The 21,811-nt window shown below is 42.5% G+C and overlaps 1 protein-coding gene across 2 annotated transcripts in view; it reads right to left on the reverse strand.

Annotated features, from left to right (window-relative positions):
* Positions 1–21,811, reverse strand: part of SGCZ (sarcoglycan zeta) — a 525,004-nt gene that overhangs the window by 273,391 nt on the left and 229,802 nt on the right. For both annotated transcript variants that reach the window (XM_030192644.1, XM_030192643.1), the window contains one exon: positions 19,029–19,130. In XM_030192644.1, coding sequence (XP_030048504.1) covers positions 19,029–19,130 — 102 coding nt within the window. The remainder of the gene's footprint in view (positions 1–19,028; positions 19,131–21,811) is intronic.

The raw sequence follows: 21,811 nt of genomic DNA on the forward strand, positions 1-21,811 counted from the left end.
TCATTTCCTAGAACATCTAGACACAGTAACATTCCTGCATGGTCTGAGAGAAAAATGCTATCTATGTTGGCTATGTCAAGGAAACGGATAAGGCAGACAGACCTTAAAAAGTAATCAGTTTGCAAGTGAGCATGTGAATAAAAAGTATAGTCTTTGGGCCTGATATTCAGACCATGTGAGGCAGCCAGGTTGCCTCTCACAGTCTGCGCTGAGCCCGGATATTAAATGCTGGGCCGTTTCCGGTATTCAACATTGAACATCCAGGTGTATTTTGGCCGGTTTAAATTTAACCAGCTATGTTGATATTCAGCGCTGGCTGGTTAAGTTAAATCTGGCCAAAGATATACCTGCTGTTTTGGTAGCCAAATTTGGCCACCACACTGGCTATCCACTAAGCGCTAACCAGCGATATTCAGCAGGCGATAGCTGGCTATCTCCCGCTGAATATCACTGCATAGCTGGTTAAGTACCATTTAACCAGCCAGGAGCCAATCCTGGCCGGTTAAATGGTTTTAAATATCAGCCAGATTCTTTGCAGGGTTATGGAGCTTCAATGGATCTGCCAATCCTCCAGATTGCATAGGAACCTGTATATACTGTATAGCTCTGGAGATACTTGGTTTCTGTTGGGTCGCTTATCTAAAATCAGGTCAGGGGTTTGACTGAAATTCCATGCCAAAATCACCAGATTCTGGCCCTGAGTTAAAAAACATTCAGGTCATATTTATTTATGTAAAATATTTATAGCCTACTCTATCCTCCCAATCTAGATGGGTTATAATAAAAACATGCATAATATAATCAACAAAACAAACAAAAGGCAATTCAAAACAAGACAATCAAGCAAGCAATATAGTAAAACTGTAAAATAAAGCATCTGAGCAAGCAATTGAGTCTCACATTATAATCTGAGCTGGGTCATGCATTTGGGTCACAAGAATCCAAGGGAACAGTACAATATAGGGGGTAAAGTGCTTCTGTGTACAAAAGAAGAGAGGGACTTGGGGGTGATTGTGTCTGATGACCTCAAAGCTTTCAAACAGGTAGAAAAAGCACGGTCAAAGCCAGAAGGATGCTTGGCTGCATAAAGAGAGGGATGAATAGCAGGAAAAAGGAGGTGATAGTGCCCTTGTGTAAGTCTCTGGTGAGGCCCCATTTAGAGTATTGCATGCAGTTCTGGAGACCACACCTACAAAAAGATATAAACAGGATGAAGTCGATCCAGAGGGTGGCTATGAAATTAGTAAGTGGTCTTGAACACAAAAAATATATGGATAGGCTTATGAACCTCAACATGTATAAAATGGAAGAGAGGAAGGAGAGAGGATATATGATAGAGATGTTTAAATATTTCAAGGGCATTAATGTACAGGAAGTGAGCCTTTTTCAATTGAAGGAAAACTCTGGAACGAGGGATCATATGATGAAGACTTAGGAGTAATCTAAGAAAGTATTATTTCACAGAAAGGGTGGTGGAAACGTGGAATGGACTCGCGGTGGAGGTTGTGGAGTTGAGAACTGTGTCAGAATTTAAGAAGGCATGGGATAAGCATGTGTGATCGGTTAGGAAAAGGAAGAGATAGGGGTTACAGAGGATGGGCAAACTGGAAGGGCCATTTGGCCTTCATCTTCCATCATGTTTCTAAAATAACTAAGGGCCCTGTTTCCTAAGCTGCACTGTAGGCTCGCTAACTTTTAGAGCTTGTTAATCTAACAATTGAGACACCCATTATATTCCTATAGGTGTCTCTTGTAGTGGTGCACACTAAACGTTTGCACCTACAGCGCAGCTTAGTAAACAGGGCCCTAAGGCTCTACAGGTTGGGTTGCCAACAAGTTCCATATTTTACAGATATGTGCTCTTCTCACACCGTTAATGACGATTATTTGAAAGGTATTAATCCACAAACGAACCTTTTCCGGAGATGGGAAAGCGGTAGAACGAGAGGACATGAAATGAAATTGAAGGGGGGCAGACTCAAGAAAAATGTCAGGACGTATTTTTTCACGGAGAGAGTGGTGGATGCTTGGAATGCCCTCCCGCGGGAGGTAGTGTAGAGGAAAATGGTAACGGAATTCAAACATGCATGGGATAAGCATAAAGGAATCCTGCTCAGAAGGAAGGGATCCCCAGAAATGTAGCCGGTGGTGGGAGGCAGGGCTGGTGGTTGGGAGGTGGGGATAGTGCTGGGCAGACTTATACGGTCTGTGCCAGAGCCGGTGGTGGGAGGCGGGGCTGGTGGTTGGGAGATGGAGATAGTGCTGGGCAGACTTATACGGTCTGTGCCCTGAAAAAGACAGGTACAAATCAAGGTAAGGTATACACAAAAAATGGCACATGTGAGTTTATCTTGTTGGGCAGACTGGGTGGACCGTGCAGGTCTTTTTCTGCCGTCATCTACTATGTTACTGTGTTACTATGATTGTTATTGCGGCATAATGTAAGCCACATTGAGCCTGCAAAGAGGTGGGAAAATGTGGGATACAAATGCAGCAAATAAATAAATAAAATCCCGTTTTGATTCTAATTCACTATGAAAGCAACTCTGCAAGGGATTTCCATTGGTAAATGAGAGTTTACCTATGAAATAATCTTTTTTGAAATTTGCCTTCATCGATATGGAAGGAAAAGGCAGAGAGAAGGGGGCTAGAAAAATGTGGGCTGATTGAAGTATATACAAGATTTTCATTTTGAAATGCTAACACATTCTTTACCCTGCATACATTGCATCTTTAAGTAGATGAGTAGTGACTACCTGCCAGCAGATTTCTAAAGGGACAGTCTTCAGGGAATTTCCCCTTAAAAAATCAAGTTGCAGGCCCAAGGGTACAAAGTACTCAATATCTTAAAACTCCCAGAGAGGTTGAAGTTGGTCTTTTTTCCTTTTGCTTGAAGTTATGAGTTCCAATTGCTTTTCGTAAAATCAAACAGGTCAATATTGAGCTAGAGGCAGTCAGCATTTTTATACCCAGATATTCTATGCCAGGTCATATTGAGACAGTGGCAAAACCTGGAAGTTATGCAGCTACAACTGAAACTCAGTACCATGTTAACTGGGCAAAGATAGGGCTGCTATTTAAGCAGTCCTATTTGACCGGTTAGCTATGCAGTAAACCATACTGAATTTCACTGATGTCTGTAGAACTCCTGGCTTCACCAAGAGAGTCTACACCTAGATTGACCCAATACTGCCTGAACAGTGCTGTGTTGGTCAGAGGGGAGATTTGGCAGCATTGCTCAATTAAGGGCCACTGAATATCACCTCCTGATCTTCTCAGCAGGATTTCACTAGACCTCTCCTGCCTGGTTAAACCATTTTGAATACAAGACTATATGTGCAATGGGACAGAACTGGAATTTTACAAACCTATTGACAATGTCATCAATAGAATATGTCTGTGCCAAATTTAAGTCAATAAATATGTGAGTAAATATAACTAGACGTTTCAAAGAAGATGGGGCAATTCAGCTGTTTAGAAGAGGGGAAGGGAAGTGTGGTGAATAACTGTCAAAAAAAAGTGATGTAAATATTTAAAATTCTGTGCTGTTTTAAAAATCCATTACTGGGAGCCCAAAAAGAGATGAATAGGTTTTTAATGAACTTATGTGGTATTTGAGAAAAATCTGTTTCTGATTTGCAGAATGCATTATAGGCTTCATTAAAGAGTGAATCAACATCATTATTCCTTTTCAGTTATGCAAAATTGCTCTTCTAATGTTAATATGTTATAGAAATATTCAAAACTTCATAAAGCATGCTTGATGAATGGCATGAGTCACAATCTAAGGACAAGAAACTAAACCATTTACCCCATACTTAAGCCCAATTTTACATAGAAAGTTGAGATGGGAATTGAGACACCCTGGCCAAAATGTTGACAATTCCCCTGGTATATTACAAAAGGCTCTTCAAAATGCATAGCCTTTTGAAAAATACCATGACGACGTATATGAATGCATACAGTATGTATCTACTGGCATGTCCAGTAAGAACAGCAATTTTAAAAAGATGCAAGTGGAGAAAAAGTGGGGCCTGCTTTCTCCAAATCTCCACATATGCAGCCTTTTAAAGTTGATGCTCCCTGCAGCACTGAACCACCCCTATCCTAGCCCTCCTTTCAACAGCACAAGAATCATCTCTCCATTTCCAAAACCACCCAACAGCATCAGAAACATCTACTCTCTTCCTTAGAACACCCCTCAAAGGCATCAAGAAATTCCTCCTCAAATACAATGAATAACATCAGAAACATTTCCTCCACCACCAAATCACCTGATAGCACCAGAACCCCCCCCCCCCCCAACAACTCACTCAGTAACAACAAAAACATTTTCCTGAATGTCCCTGCACTCACCAACAAAGGCATTGTAACATCACCCCTGAATCCACCACACCTCCCAATAAGGAAGACTCTGACTTTAATGATTCCCACCCAAATCTTTCCACAGGCCCTCCATAGTGTGTTGCAGGTGTGATATCCTATGCTCCTGCCCCTCCTGGTGCCTGGTTGAAAATTGTACTGGTTGTCTTGCAATAGTTTTGCTTGGGAAAAGCTTCCAAATAAGGGTATTTCTCTTTATTTGGAAGCTTGTCTCTCTTGCAGTATTTTCACAAGACTACCACTAGGAGTTAACCACTGCCATTTTGAACCTGACACCAGGAGGAGCAGGATCAACTGGAGATCAGCCTTACACCTTACTAGACATCATGGAGATTCCTGGGAAGATCTGGGGAAAGAGTTGGGGGGGGGGGGGCAGTAAAAGTCATTGTCAGGGGATCTTCCTTTGTTGGAGCAATACAAGGGAAGTTGTGGAAATGCTACTACACCTTTGTCAGGAGATACAGGGGATTCAGTGAGATATTTCTGATACTAGCAAGTGGGCCTAGGGAAGGGGAGGAGATTCTCTTGATGGAATTGAGAGGGTTCAGGTGTGAGAACTTCCATTGGCCTGTGCACATGCACATCCCCCATTCAAGCTAGTACATATTCATGTCTTGGGGCAGGTGTAAAGGCAAAGATGCAGATTTTTTGGTCTTACTGGGCTTCATATTTAGACCGTGGGAGCTAGCCCGGCTAGCTCCTGCAGTCGGTGCTGAGCATGGATATTCAATGCCAGGCCATTTCTGGTGACCGGCTTTGAATATTTGGTTTATTTTTGGCTGGTTCAAACTTAGCCAGTCAAGCCGATATTAAGCACTGGCCAGTTAAATTTAAACCGGCCATAAATAGGCCTTGTATTCATGCAACCACTATTTGCTCATGTAGATACTAGATCCTTGGGATGTCTAGTTTATTAGGGGTTGTGATAGTGACGAGGTTTGGACAGTCCCATTTTTCAATGGGAGTATGTTTATTTGAAGTAATTTCCATGTTAATTTTTCCACCTGCCAGAAAACACACACAGCTGCCAACAAAGGGGCAGGGGTGAAACAGTACCCACCCTGCAACCCTGATACCCTTTTACTACAGAGTACAACCCTCACCTCACCAATCCCCCCTCCCATCAGAAAGGAATCTCCCATCCTGTCCCAATGATCTCACTCTGGCACCTACCAGAGGTTTTCCAGATGGCTAAAGGCAGGGGTAGGAGCAATCCCTGGACACACTTCCCCATGGAAGCTGGGGTTCAAAATAGATCCAGTCAACTCCTAATGGTAGAGCTGGAATATAATTTCTGTGGGTAAAACTGTCAAATAAGGGATGTGCACCATTATTTGGCAGCTTTACCCTTAGACAACAGTTGTTAAATTCTTCAGAGGGAGGAGGGGGGGGGGGCACTGTGTTGTCGGTGGGTGGTGGGATGGGGGTTTGTCTTTGTCAGGAGCAGCAATTTTAAAAAGCTTCAGCAGTGTTCATTTGATAGAGCTGAAGGCTCTACTTTCCAGCAGGGGCGTATCTGAGGTTCGGCGGTAGGGGGGGCAGGGGCTAGAGTGAGGGGGCACATTATAGCCCCCCCGGCTGCCGCCGCCGCCCCCTACCGCCGTCAACCCTCCCCCCTACCGCCGTTAACCCTCCCTCCCTCCCCCGCCTACCGCAGTCACCTACCCCCGAGGTCCGCTTCCTCCTGCCGGCTTTTTAAAATATTGCTTCAGCTGGCGGGGGACCCCAACCCCCCGCCAACCCAGCCGCGGTCTTCTTTAACTTCTTCATCCTTGTCGTGCTGAAAGCTGCATGCATCTTTAGTTCCAGTTGGATGGAGTCTGACGTCGCAGCACGTTGTAACGTCAACGTACTGCGACGTCAGACTCCGTCCAACTGTAACTAAGGATGCATGCAGCTTTCAGCACGACGAGGATGAAGAAGTTAAAGAAGACTGCGGCTGGGCTGGCGGGGGGGTTGGGGTTCCCCGCCAGCTGAAGCAATATTTTAAAAAGCCGGCATACACTCCAATTATTGCCAATTAGTCAGAATTGGTTATCAGCTAATTATCCTTAATGATTGGCTTGTTACTCAATTAAGTGGTGCACATACAGTAAATTGGCCATGCACCCAATTTGACATGCATTACTTAACGTTCCTTAAAGGTTCCAAGATCAGCAGAGCCTTTGGTGAAATGTTGGGGAAACTGAATGTGTCCTGACATGGACACCTCAATTCTTATCTCAATGCACTATCTCAAATAGGCCTTGATTTGAAGCCACAGGTTGTTATATACATAAATCAGGACTCCACATAGGCTATGACCAAACTCAACCCCTGAACACACATACCTGTGGTTTGCATAAAGTACACACCTTCTTGATACTGTTCATACTTTTACAAATATAAGCCCTCAGATATTTTTAATTGTTCATTTTACTTTTTTAAAAATTAAAATTCTTATAAAATTACTCACTGAGGGCCCTGTTTACTAAGCAGAGTTACCGGCGTGTTAACGTTTTTAACGTGTGTCACCCATGTATGTGCATTAACCATGTACGTGCCTACAATATCCCTATATGTGCCCACATGGTTAGTGTGTGCGCTAAGTGAAGGCACACTAAATACATTAATGCACCTTAGTAAACAGGGCCCTGAGAGTGCAATTTTATTTTTTTTTTTTTTAATTCAGAATTTCATATATTCCAAAGCTAGGCAGAAGAATTGAATGTACTGTATTATAGCTCCCTTTTCCCAAACTACACTGACATGGAAGCATCAAAATTTTGGATGCAGCACACTGAGCTAAGCCCATACCATACTTTTTTCTTTCTGTACTAAGCATATCTACCAGAGACTTGACTTAACCCTGTAAGAACTACAGTGGATACTACTTTAAGAGCAAATCAAATCAAAAGTATTGTTCCATAAAACTTTCTGTGCATTCAGCTCAAAGACCTCAAAATAATTATAAGATCAATAATACTATAACAAAAAAAATACATTTTCAAAAAACATATACAAATTCTAAAACATGGAATGTTTTTCTCTATATACCACAGGGACTTTGTTACATACTTCCAGATCAATATTCAGCAAATTGCATCAAGCAGTTTAAAAAAATGAATGTTACATTTAAAAAATGTATTCAGCACATATATTTCTAGGATAAGCAGCATAAAATGTATTGTACTGTTTTGGGATCTTGCCAGGTATTTGTAACATGGATTGGTCACTGTTGGAAACAAGATGCTGGGCTTGATGGACCTTCGGTCTGTCCCAGTATAGCAACGCTTATGTTCTTATGTATCTATGTAGCAAGTGGCACCAAATATATGTAGGGACCACTGACTGATACCAGTTATAAAGGAGATAGGATTTGATATACTGCTTTTCTGTGGTTACAATCAAACCAGTTTACATATTATAAAGAGGTACTTATTTTGTATATGGGGCAATGGAGGATTAAGGAGCTCTTTTACAAAAGGGTGGCACATGGCAATGGGCTTTCCACATGCTAGGGGCATAGCCAGACTTTGACGGGAGGGGGGTCCACAGCCCGAGGTGAGGGGGCACATTATAGCCCCCCCCGGCGTCGCTGACCTCCCCCGCCACTGCCACCGCAACCCTATCGAACCCCCACTTCCCGCCACCAACCCTCTCCTGCCGTGTACCTTTGCTGGCAGCGGACTCCAAACCCCGCCATCCGAAGTCCTCTTCTCGGCCATGCAGCGTTGTCGAATGATCTGATCAAGTTTGAATCTGTTTCTGTGTGTGCGTACAACGTGCAGGACGTCAGATGCACACACATAAACTTGATCAGATCATTCAGCAAGCAACGCCGCGTGGCCGAGGAAAGAACTTCGGCTGGCGGGGGTTGGGGTCCCCCACCAGCAAAGGTACGCGACGGTGGTGGGGGAGGGTTGACAGCAGGAAGTGGAGGTCGAGAGGGAGGCGGCAGGGGGGTCCAGGGCCAAATCTACAGGGGTCCATGCCCCCCTGGCCCCATGATAGCTATGCCCCTGCCACATTCCAATCCAGTACTACCACCGGGCTACCGCAGGAGCCTAGCAGTAGTTCCCATCCCCAGTGCGCCATTTATGGTTCTACAAAAATAGTTTTGTATTTTTGTAGCACCAGGGCTTACCTGGCAGTAATCAGGAAGTTGAGAAATAAAACATAATTTAATTATATAAACCAATTAAAACATATGTGTATGTATACATGTATTAAACCAGCCCATACACATATGTTTTAATTGGTTTATATCAATAAATTACGTTTTATTTCTCAACTATCTGCTTTGTTCATTTTCCGTCTTGGAGTTTGCAGACCGTCTGCCCTTGTGCTTCCTTAGTAATCAGGAAGTGCCATGTGCTTCTTGGATACCACCAGGTTAGCGCAGGAGCCCTTATTGTCACCTAAGTAGGTGGTGATAAAGGTTCCTCCTGGAAATGGACGTTCAGCAAGTGCTTAATTTACCGCACAGTCACTTCTTTTCAACCCCCCCCCCCCCCAGCCTTTGACCTGCTGCGGTAAAAGGGATCCTCATTGTACGTCAAAAACATGCGCTGACACCACCGCAGTCCCCTTTTTATTGCAGTTTGGTAAAAAGGTCCCAGTCACTATTTGCTGCAGTGGGAATTGAACCTGATTCCCTAGTTCTTAGCCTATTGCACTAACCACTAGGTCACTCCTCCACTATAAGGACAGTGGTGGTATTCAGACACCATCCCATAGATTCTATAAACTTATACACCCAAATTTATAACTAGCTGCAAATTTGCACATGCAAGTTATAGAATAAGGGCAGTTGCGTACACAACTTATTGACTGCTAGTTGCAGCTGGACAATTATTAGCTTAATTGGTGGTAATTGGCGTTAATTGCCACCAATTAGAATTTGTACATGCAACTACCCTTAGTTGCTGTTCTAGAAGTTGCAACTTCTAGAGAGTAAGGACATGGGAGGGGCATGAATGGATCAGGGACAGGCACACAGGTATATAATACTAGGCGTTACTCTCAGACCTGAGACCTGTGGATTGTGCAGTACCATTTGATTGTCCTATTACTTGAGAGTGACCCATGCATAGAGCAGAATCATACTGAGACCAACTCATAAAGGGGGGATTCATCAAGCGATGTTAAGTGTTATTTAACATGACCTAAAGGGTCCTAACACCACTTGACTTAAAATACCATGGCAATATTAAGTCGACTCCTCTCTCTCTCTCCTTCTCTGCACATATTCAACAGACTGATAAAACCTGTCATTTTTTTCTCTATAATAGCACCAAAATTTGTCCTTTCCTTTCTGAACACACTACCAGAACCCTTATCAACACTCTTATCATCTCTCACTTAGACTATTGCAACTTGCTTCTTACAGGTCCTCCACTAAGCCATCTCTCTCCCCTTCAATCTGTTCAAAATTCTACTGCACGACTTATATTCAACCAGTGTCTCTATGCTTGTATTAGCCATCTCCTCAAGTCACTTCATTGGCCCCCTATCCGTTTAAGCATACAGTTCAAACTCCTCTTATTGACCTATAAGTGCATTCACTCTGCAGCTCCTCAGTACCTCTCCACTTTTATCTCTCTCTACACTCCTCCCTGGGAACTCCATTCACTGGGTAAATCTCTCTTATATGCACCCTTCTCCTCCACCGCTAACTCCAAACTCCGTTCCTTTTATCTTGTTGCACCATATGCCTGGAATAGACTTCCTGAGCCAGTACGTCAAGCTCCATCTCTTGCCGTCTTCAAATCTAAGCTAAAAGCCCAACTTTTTGATGCTGCTTTTAACTCCCAACCCCTATTTACTTGTTCAGTACCCATGTTTTATCATTCCCATCTTAGTAATTCCCATATCCCTTATTTGTCCTGTTTGTCTGTCCTAATAGATTGTAAGCTCTGTTGAGTAGGGACTATCTCTTTATTTCCAGTGTATAGTGCTGCGTACGTCTAGTAGCGCTATAGAAATGATAAGTAGTAGTAGTAGTAATAGTAGTAGTAGTGCCTACCTGCCAATAGTTAGGTGCAAGAACTTAGACCACATTTATGCTAGTATTCTATAGCAGCAATTCCACGCAGAGCTGTTGTTATAGAATTCACACTTAGCATGCATCATTCTGGTGCATACATTTTGGAGCTATTTCTTACTATGCAGTTTATTTTAAGACAGTCTATTTAGGGGCCCTTTTACAAAGCGGCATGTGTAGAGCGAGACACTATCGCCCTGTTAGTGCACACACCTGGTGGTAATTTCGAAGTTGGCACGTGCTGTTTCCAGTGTTAGAAAATATTATTCTATTTTCTACCACTGGGGCGTTTCTGGCAGTAACCGGCAGTGTGTGCACATTAGCATGCGCTGCACGAGTACAACATTTGTAGCGTGTGAGCCCTTACCACTAGGTGCATGGGTGGCAGTAAGAGCTCAGGCAGTAAATAGCTGCGTGCTAATTTTATTTTTAGCTCATGGCCATTTACTGCCCTCATTTTAAAAAAGTCTTTTTTTCCCAGTCACGGTAAAAAATGGCCCTGTGTATGCCAAAAACACCTGCCCACACTACTGTAGTCAACTTTTTACTGTGGCTTAGTAAAAGAACTGCTTAGTGATTACCTGTAGAACTAGGTGGAATGCACACACTCCACCCCAGTACTATCTGAACTGTGTCAGGGTGGTCTGTTAAGAAGCTTTGACTGCACTTTCTGTATAATACTGGTAAAAATTCACAGACTGGGCATTCTATAGTGGTTGTCACTATCCCCATAATTCTGTAAAAGTCACCAAACATTGTGCACAGAAATTTGGGCACACACCCAATTTGCACATGCAACTTAATTCAATAATAGTGCCAATAATTGACTTCTTAAGAAGCAATTATTAAATTTAAATTTAATTTAATCGAACGGTACGTGAATAAATTTAGTCACGGGATCTATGCTTAAATTTTACACGTGATCTGAAAAGGGGGCACAGAAATGGGAGGGTCATGGATGGAACAGGGTTGTTCCTACAATTAACACACGTCGTGGAATGCTCTACCATTGGACCTGAAAATAATTTGTAGCCTAATTAACTTCCGTAAGGCACTGAAAACACATCTCTTTAATAAGATATACCATAATGACTTATAATTGGAACTGTAATTCACCATCATTTACTTAACAATCGGATTATGTTCTCCCTATATTGTATTGTTTAATTTTAATATGCAATCCATGTTCAATACGTGATACCAATTGTATATTTTCCCTTTTTTACCTGACTGTTCATTTAGAATTCATGTTCTATATATATTACCAATTGTAAATGTATTCTGAAATGACATAAGTCATGACAGAAAATTGTAAGCCACATTGAGTCTGCAAATAGGTGGGAAAATGTGGGATACAAATGCAACAAATAAATAAATTGAATAACAAGGATATGCACCTAATGTAGGTGCATACATTTGTACCACATTTCAGTTGGTGCAAGTGGCCATGCCTAAAATTAGGAGTGATTCCAAGGCATAAGCACTATTCTATATACTGCCCCTAATTTTGGAGCCCTTTTACTAAGCCGCAGAGGCGCCTACATATGCCTGATGCATGTCAGTTTGGAGTTACCACCCAGCTACCACATGGTCTGTGCGGTAATTTCATTTTTGATGCATGTCCGCTACGGGGGCCAGAAAATATATTTTATTTTCTGGTGCACAGTGAAAATTGGGCAGTAACTCCGACTTGACGCAAGTAGGCGATTACTGCACAGTTAACGTGAGAAAACTTACTGCTAAGTTAATGGCTGGCAGTAAGGTCTGAGACCCAAAATGGATGTAACATAGCATAGTAACATAGTAGATGACGGCAGAAAAAGACCTGCACGGTCCATCTAGTCTGCCCACGATAAACTCATATGTGTATACCTTACCTTGATTTGTACCTGTCTTTTTCAGGGCACAGACCGTATAAGTCTGTCCAGCAGTATTTCCCGCCTCCCAACCACCAGTCCCGCCTCCCATCACCGGCTCTGGCACAGTCCCCGTATAAGTCTGCCCTCCCCTATCCTAGTCTCTCAACCACCAACCCCTCTTCCCCCCGCCACCCAATTTCAGCTAAGCTTCTGTGGATCCATTCCTTCTGCACAGTATTCCTTTATGCCTATCCCACGCATGTTTGAATTCCGTTACCGTTTTCATGTCCACCACCTCCCGCGGGAGGGCATTCCAAGCGTTCACCACCCTCTCCGTGAAGAAATACTTCCTGACATCTTTCCTGAGTCTGCCCCCCTTCAATCTCATTTCATGTCCTCTCGTTTTACCGCCTTCCCATCTCCGGAAAAGATTTGTTTGCGGATTAATACCTTTCAAATATTTGAACGTCTGTATCATATCACCCCTGTTCCTCCTTTCCTCCAGAGTATACATGTTCAGGTCAGCAAGTCTCTCTTCATACGTCTTGGAACGCAACTCCCATACCATCCTCGTAGCTTTTCTTTGCACCGCTTCCATTTTTTTAAACATCCTTCGCAAGATACGGCCTCCAAAACTGGACACAATACTCCAGGTGGGGCCTCACCAACGTCTTATACAGGGGCATTAAAACCTCCTTTCTTCTGCTGGTCACACCTCTCTCTATACAGCCTAGCAACCTTCTCGCTACGGCCACCGCCTTGTCGCACTGTTTCATCGCCTTCAGGTCCTCAGATACTATCACCCCAAGATCCCTCTCTCCGTCCGTGTCTACCAGGCTCTCCCCACCTAACACATACGCCTCCCTTGGATTTGTACTCCCTAAGTGCATCACTTTGCATTTCTTCGCATTGAATTTTAATTGCCAAACCTTAAACCATTCTTCCAGCTTCTTCAGATCTTTTTTCATGTTTTCCACTCCCTCCGGGGTGTCCACTCTGTTGCAAATCTTGGTGTCATCCGCAAAAAGGCAAACTTTACCTTCTAACCCTTCGGCAATGTCACTCACAAATATATTGAACAGAATGGGCCCCAGCACCGATCCCTGAGGCACTCCACTACTCACCTTTCCCTCCTCTGAGCGAACTCCATTTACCACCACCCTCTGGCATCTGCCCGTCAACCAGTTCCTAATCCAGTTCACCACTTTCGGGTCCTATCTTCAGCCCTTCTAATTTATTCAAGAGCCTCCTGTGGGGAACCGTGTCAAAAGCCTTGCTGAAATCTAAGTAGATGACGTCCATAGCACGTCCTTGATTTAATTCTCCTGTCACCCAGTCAAAGAATTCAATGAGATTTGTTTGGCACGATTTCCCTTTGGTGAAACCATGTTGTCTCGGATCTTGCAACTTATTGGCTTCCAGGAAATTCACTATCCTTTCCTTCAGCATGGCTTCCATTACTTTTCCAATAACCAAAGTGAGACTTACCGGCCTGTAGTTTCCAGCTTCTTCCCTATCACCACTTTTGTGAAGAGGGACCACCTCCGCCGTTCTCCAATCCCTCGGAACCTCTCCAGTCTCCAAGGATTTATTAAACAAATCTTTGAGAGGACCCGCCAGAACCTCTTTGAGCTCCCTCAGTATTCTGGGGTGGATCCCGTCCGGCCCCATGGTTTTGTCCACCTTTAGCTTTCCAAGTTGTTCATACACACTCTCTTCCGTGAACGGTGCTCTATCCGCTTCATTCTCAGGTGTACTTTTGCCAGTCCCTCTCGGTCCTTCCCCAGGATTTTCTTCAGTGAAAACAGAACAAAAGTATCTATTTAGCAAATTGGCTTTTTCCTCATCATTTTCTACATAGCGTTTTGCTGTATCTTTTAGTCTCACAATCCCCTTTTTAGTCTTTCTCCTTTCACTAATATACCTGAAGAAGTTTTTGTCTCCCCTCCGTACATTTCTAGCCATTTGTTCTTCCGCTTGCGCCTTCGCCAGACGTACCTCTCTCTTGGCTTCTTTCAGTTTCATCCGGTATTCCTCCCCGTGTTCCTCTACTAGAGTTTTTTTGTATTTCTGGAACGCTAACTCTTTAGCCTTTATTTTCTCAGCCACTTGCTTTGAAAACCATATCGGTTTCCTTTTTCTCTTGCTTTTATTTACTCTCCTTACATAAAGGTCTGTGGCCCTGTTTATTACTTCTTTCAGCTTGGACCACTGTCCTTCCACATGTTGTGCGTTCTCGCAGCCCATCAGCTCCTTCCTCATGTTTTCCCCCATTTTGTTAAAGTCAGTTCGCTTGAAGTCCAGGACTTTGAGTTTAGAGTGGCCGCTAACCACATGAGCCGTTATATCAAAACAAACCGTTTGATGGTCACTGCTTCCCAGGTGCGCAGCCACTTGGACATTTGACACACTATCTCCATTCGTGAGCACCAGATCCAGCGTCGCTCCCTCCCTCGTGGATTCCGTCACCATTTGTCTGAGCAGAGCACTTTGGAAAGCATCCACAATCTCTCTACTTCTTTCCGATTTTGCAGAAGGAACCTTCCAATCTACATCCGGCAGATTAAAATCTCCCAACAACAGGACCTCTCTTTTCTTCCCCAACTTTTGAATATCAGTGAACAGATCTTTATCCAGTTCCTCCAATTGTGTCGGGGGTCTGTAGACAACACCCATGTGGACCAAGGTTCTATCCTCTCTTGTTAAGGTGATCCATATCGCTTCTTCCTTTCCCCACTTCCCTGTCATTTCAGTTGCTGCGATATCATCTCTCACATACAGAGCTACTCCTCCACCTTTACGTCCCTCTCTATCCTTCCTAAAAAGATTATAGCCTGGTATGTTTACATCCCATTCATGGGAACCATTGAGCCATGTCTCTGTGACTGCAACTATGTCCAAGTCAGTCTCCAACATCAGGGCTTGAAGGTCATGAATTTTATTGTTTAGACTGTGAGCATTTGTGGTCATTGCTTTCCAACTACATTTCCTAGTATGTGTTTTGGGTGGATGTGCAGCAATTTTTATTTTGCCGCATGTCCATTTTTGGCAGGTGCGCTGAAAAATGGATCTGCGCATGCCTAAAACACACTCCTAAAATTAGCACAGGCTATTTTTCAGTACACCTTAATAAAAGGACCCCTTTAAGTACTGTTTATAGAATAGTGCTTTTTTCAGTGCCAATTTGTTTGGCACCATATATAGAATTTAGCCCTATATGGGTAAGTGCTTCTGAATATTTACCTCTTCGTTTTTATTATACCACACAAAAGAGATCATAGAAAAATAATTTAGCAATGGCTCAGTTAATGCAATTATTTAACTTATAAGTAGAATTTTACTAAAGATAACTCAGATACATTCTTTTATATCCATATCTTTACAGGAAGGTTTCTGTGCTCTTCAGATAATTCAGAAATCTAAAACCCATAGCACTCTTTCATCATCTTGGCACAAGAACTAATTTAGGTTTTCCATTGCCTCAGCTCATTTCCAATTCATCTTTCATCATTATTCATTAAAGTTTTAATTTGATGCCGCTCATTCTTTGAGACATATTGGTGCACTGAGCTAACACCAAAACAGAATACACCCATGTGTGGTGAAGATTGTTAATTGAATTTCTATATTATTAATACTGGATAGCTCATATACTATAAACTTTTGCAGTATATATTCATCTAGAGTTTGCATTTTTACCATGTTCTTTTAAAAATGCTCCTTTGAAAAATATATGCATATTATATTTAGATTTGCTAATTAATGGGCCCTTAAAGATCTCAGGCTCAAAATGGACGTGCGACAATTTTCATTTTGCCACGTGTCCATTTTTAGCCCAAAAAAGGCCTTTTATGCAGGTGCGCTGAAAAGTGGCCTGCGCAGGTGTAGACGCGTGTATTGGGCACACACAGGTCCATTTTTCAGCACATCTGCAAAAATATATCTCTTTTTTTTGCTCAGAAATGGACGCGCGGCAAAATGAAAATTGGCACACGTCCATTTTGGGACTGAGAACTTACTGCCATCCATTGACCTAGTAGTAAGGTCTCATGTGTTAACCATGCAGTAATGGTCTATGCACGTACAATGCCGATAACCGCCCAGTTAGCGCCGTGTGCCAGAAAATTTCTGGCGTGCTTAGTGGACGTGCGTAAAAAATGAAATTATCACCCAGGCCATGTGGTAGCTGGGCGGTAGTTCAAAATTGACACATGTAGGATGCAAGCAGGCGCCTACGCGGCTTAGTAAAAGTGCCCCTAAATTATAGCTTCTTATAGCATAACTTAAAAGTGGCATGATGACATTTTGTTAGTCCACTTAAATCTGCTGAAGTAATCTACTTCAATGAGAAAGAGACAGAAGCTGATCAGAAATGTTTTGTTAACCCAGTTGAAAGATACCTTTTCTGTTGACCTTTATTTCTCTTCAATAAGCCACTGCAATATTTAAAGATAACTGATAAATATGATACAGTAAGGGGGAAGTTATCACTGTGGGTTACAGGTAAAATGGGTTATTTTACCATGTCACCCTAAGTTCCCGCGGGGGTAATATCAGCCGAAAATGTCTTAGTTTTAGTCCTGGACATTTTCATTCTGTTCCATTATGGCTGAAAAACTGTCCAGGTCTTAGGAACGTCCAGTGGCGTACCAAGGGGGGTGGTGGTGGGGGCGCCCTGGGTTACTTCCTGTTCCGGGGCAGAGGGAGCTGCAGCGAACCAGTGATGTTAGCGTAGCGAACTCGGAGCCCACAGGCGCGCGCCGCAGCACCCCCCCCCCCAGCAGCATGCACCCGGGGGGGGTCATTTCGCCGGGGGGGGATGTGTCATTTCGCAGGGGGGGGGGGCGCTGCACCCGGGGGGGGGGGCGCATCAGCGATCCTCCCCAGGTGTCATCGAGGGTAGGAACGCCACTGGGAACGTCCAAATACCACTCTTAACACACCCCCAGCATTCCACCCTTGAGATTTGGACATACTGAGGATGAACAGCATTACAAAACGTCTGGAAAATTGATTTCAAAAATACCAAATACTGCTTTATGCCACATTTTAGACATTTTTCTCTTTAGAAAATGAGTCCCATAGTAGCATAGTAGATGAAGGTAAATAAAGACCTACATGGTCCAACCAGTCAGCCCAACAAGATAAACTCCGAGTATATGATTTAACATATGCATACTTTTATCTTGAGCTGTCCTTGCCATTTTCAGGACATAGAACGCACAAGTCTACAACTCAAAGAGCATTGAAACATTCCCATGTTGAAGTTTTTTTTCAGTTAGTTTCCAACATTTGTTTTAATAACTTTTTAAAACACACTTTAGAACTTTTTAGCACGTGCAGATTAGTTGTACATGTGTTAATTCATAGGTTAACACATATTAGATTTTTTCATACACTAAGGACTAGATTCTATATATGGTGCCTGAAAAATGGACACCGAAAATATTTCTGCCTAGGCGTAGTCTATAAAGCATGTCTAGTTTTAGGCATAGGTTATAGGCTACGCCTAGCCGGTTTATAGAATATGCCTAGCAGCCATGCCTGAAACTAACTCTAGCCGCGTCCATTTATACCAAGTAAAACTTGGTATAAATACCAACACTAATGTTAGGCACAGAGTAGGTGTATTCTATAACTGTGTGGATAGATTTTCGGAACGTTCACAATCCGCCCATTCCACGCCCATGGCTATGCCCCCTATTTTAGCAGTACACATTAGAATTTACACACACCACTTTACGCCTTGCAAGTTAAAGCTAATTAGTAGCAATAATTGTTTGTGAAGTGGCAATTGTCAGCGCTGATTGGCTTATTAAGTAATTAAGGGGCACTTTTACTAAGCCGCATAAGTGTCTACACACGCCAAAATGGAGTTACCACATGGCTACCGCATGGCCCTTGCAGTGATTTCATTTTTGGCGTGCATCAGCTACGGTCACCAAGTGTCATTTGGCGTGTGTAGGTCATTACTGTCCCGTTACCGTGTGAGACTTTACTGCTAGGTCAATGTTGACGGTAAAGTCTCAGACCCAAAATGGATATGTGGCAATTTTCATTTTGGCAAAAATTTTAAAAAGGCATTTTTTGCAGGTGCACTGAAAAATGATTCTGCGTGCGCCCAAAACATGTATATACTACTGCAGGCCATTTTCGGCATGCTTAGTGGACGTGTGTAAAAAATGAAATTATCACCCAGGCCATGTGGTAACCAGGCGGCAGTTCAAAATTGACACATGTAGGATGCACGCAGGCTTCACATTCCTGAAACTGTGAAGAGAGACATATGCAGCTGTACCTACATATGAGGATTTTATTGACCACTTTAGAACAAGGATTGACAACATTTATGAGTCTTTACAATCTGATGTGGTACACAATGTGGATTTAGAATGTAAAACTGAGAGTGACATAATATTTTCAAAGCACTTTGGGAGGCTAAGTTCCATAGGTTTCTATGGAACTTTGGGAGGCTAAGTGCTTTGAAAATATGCCTAATAGTCACCTGGAACGATGAGGAATGGTCTAATACCATCAAATTTATTTCCTCATAATGCAGGTCAAACACATTTGACTACAGCAATATTTACCATGGGAGTCACTAAACTGCAAGTACCTCAATACTAAAGGTTGGTGACACCTGAAGGAAATATCAATTTGTGTTGCTACAGAATGGCAGTTTCTCTACCAAAGTTAAAAAAAAAAAGGAAAGAAGCTGTTAAAATGTTTTTTAAAAATGATAATAAACCATCAACACTTACCTTTCGTGAATGAATTTCTTTCACATACAGTGGAAGTAGAAACTCAGATACACCTTCAAGTCGGATCCCATTTTTGGTGACTCGTAAGTTCCCCATTCCATCCTACAAATGGTAGAGCACATATTTCATATGTTTGAGTTAAAGAAACATTGCTACAAACTTAGATCATGTTTTACTACTAAGCCACTTTTGAAAATGATTACCCAGCTAACTTCAGAAGTTAACCAGGCGAAAGATTTCTCCTCTTGACTGCCTAAATTTATGCACAGAAATCAATAAGTGCCATATTTGACTAGTCAGAGGAAAGGAAACTTTGGAGGCATTCATAGGGGAAAAGCTGTCAGTTTAGCCAAACAGCATGGGTTTTCAGGATTAACTGGAAAAAAAAATAATTAGCTGTACAACTCCAGTCACACAAATAGTTGGCCTAAATCTAGCTAGCCAATTTTTCAGCTATGAATTGAGCCAGTAGAATTCACTAGTAAAGTAACCTGGTTATTTTTGACATTCCACAGCTTTTTGAGAAAAGACTCTGAGTTGCCCTTTTCCTACATGCATCCAATGCACGTCAAATTGGAACTATCACCCGGCAACTGCGTGCCCTGGGCAATAATTCCATTTTTGACGCATGTCCAAAACACGTGGTAGAAATTTTTTACCATGTGGCGCTTACCCATCTGGTTAATGCGTGAGACCTTACTGTTAACTCAATGGGTGGTGGTAAGGTATCAGGCCAAAAATGGATGCACGCTGATTTTAATTTTGCCACACATCCATTTTCGGCCCCCCCCCCAAAAAGGCCTTTTTTGCAGGCATGCTGAAAAATGGACCTGTATGCACCTGAAACACGTGCCTAAACCAGTGCAGGCCATTTTCCAGCGTGCCTTAGTAAAAGGGGTCCTCAAGCTTTTATTTTCAATCATACAGAATAGGTAAAAAGCCTTGCAAAATTGGGGCCTTAATTAAAGGAGATGGGATTTGATATACCACTTTTCTGTGGTTTCAATCAAAGCAGTTTACATATTTCCCCTAATTCTATATATAGTGCTCAAAATTGCATGTTCAAATCTGGGTGTGAGCAATTTAATTGTGTGACAAGCCAATTAATGTCAAGAATTGGGCACTAAAGACAATTATTGGTACTAATAGGAAATAATTAGAATTTACATGTATACCTGTATAGTTCTTATTCTATAAAGATATGTGCATAAATTTTCATGTGCAGATCTGAAAAAGGGTTATGACCATGGGAGGGTCAGGGTGTTCCTGGAATTTGCACTCAGTGTTACAGAATAAGGCAGATCTGTGCCTAATTTAGGCATGATGAGTTACACCAGTAAATTCTTGTGCCCGATATTGGGTGTGGATCCTGGCACCAAATGCTATTCTAGAATAGCTATTTATAGACTAGTGCTTAGCACTTTTTTTTGTGCTGATTTTTTTGGCACCATACACAGAATCTAACCCATTATGTACTGGTACTGGTTTTGTACCTGGGGCAATGGAGAGTTAAGGGGCCCTTTTACAAAGTGGCAGGAAGCCCAACGTGGGCTTACCACTTGCTATAAAGGAAGTCCTGCTGGGCTACCGCAGCAGCCCAGCAGTAGTTTCTACCTCCAGTGCACCATCATATCCAGCACTACAAAAATATTTTAATTTCTCTAGCGCCGGTTGTACCCGGCGGTCATCGGGCATTGTCACACTTTGCCCGGTTGCCTCTGGGTAACTTCACTTGCTGAATGGCTATTTTCTGAAGAAAAGAAAGACCTGCCTTTTACCCACTGTGGTAAAAGGAGGTCTCAGAACACAACAAAACATGCACCAACTCCAGTGCAGGCCCCCTTTTACCACAGCTTGGTAAAAGGAAAGTGACTTGCCCAAAGCCACAAGGAGCTGTAGTGAGAACTGAACCCTGTTCCCCTTCTTCTCAGACCACTGCACTAATCATTAAGCTACTTCTCCACTTATTTTGAGAATTGATAAAATACTGTATAATTTCAGGGCCCTGTTTACAAAGGTGTGCTAGCATTTTTAGCATGCACTAACTGTGTAGATGCCCATAGGAATATTATGGACATCTACACAATCAGTACATGCTAATTTTTAGCGCATGCTAAAAACATTAGCATGCCTTTGTAAACAGGGTGCTCAGTCTGTTTTTAAAGCTTTCCAAATATTTCACAGTTTCTGGATTTTTTTTTTTTTTTTTTTGGGGGGGGACATTTCATACATGTGTTTTTAATGTACAAATTGTCAAACATTAGAGCTTTGTAATGCAGGGGTGAGTAACCTCGGTCCTCGAGAGCCACAACCTAGTCAGGTTTTCAGGATTTCCCCAATAAATATGCATGAAATCTATTTGCATGCACTGCCTCCATTGTATGCAAATAGCTTCCATGCATATTTATAGGGAAATCCTGAAACCCTGACTAGGTTGCAGCCCTTGAGGACTGAGGTTGTCCACCCCTGTTCTAATGAGTGCAAATTGATTGTATGTGCATTAATACATAGGTTTATGGACATATCATCAATTTCGCATTCTAATGAATGCACATTACAACACTGTTCCCACTATCTCTAGGTATTATACACTCTCATGCTTTCCACAATGGCTTTCATAGTTCATAGTTGATCAGATTTTGATTAGTTGAGGTTTCACATAGGAAACATCCTAAAGTATTGGGGTATGTCTACTAAAGGGCATTAAGCCCTAACACATGCTTAGAATGTGAGACCATGCTTACCACAAGATGTGTTAAAGAATTTTGCAGTAGGTAACTGTT

The sequence above is a fragment of the Microcaecilia unicolor genome, chromosome 2 (assembly GCF_901765095.1).
Source record: "Microcaecilia unicolor chromosome 2, aMicUni1.1, whole genome shotgun sequence".
NCBI classification, from domain to species: domain Eukaryota; kingdom Metazoa; phylum Chordata; class Amphibia; order Gymnophiona; family Siphonopidae; genus Microcaecilia; species Microcaecilia unicolor.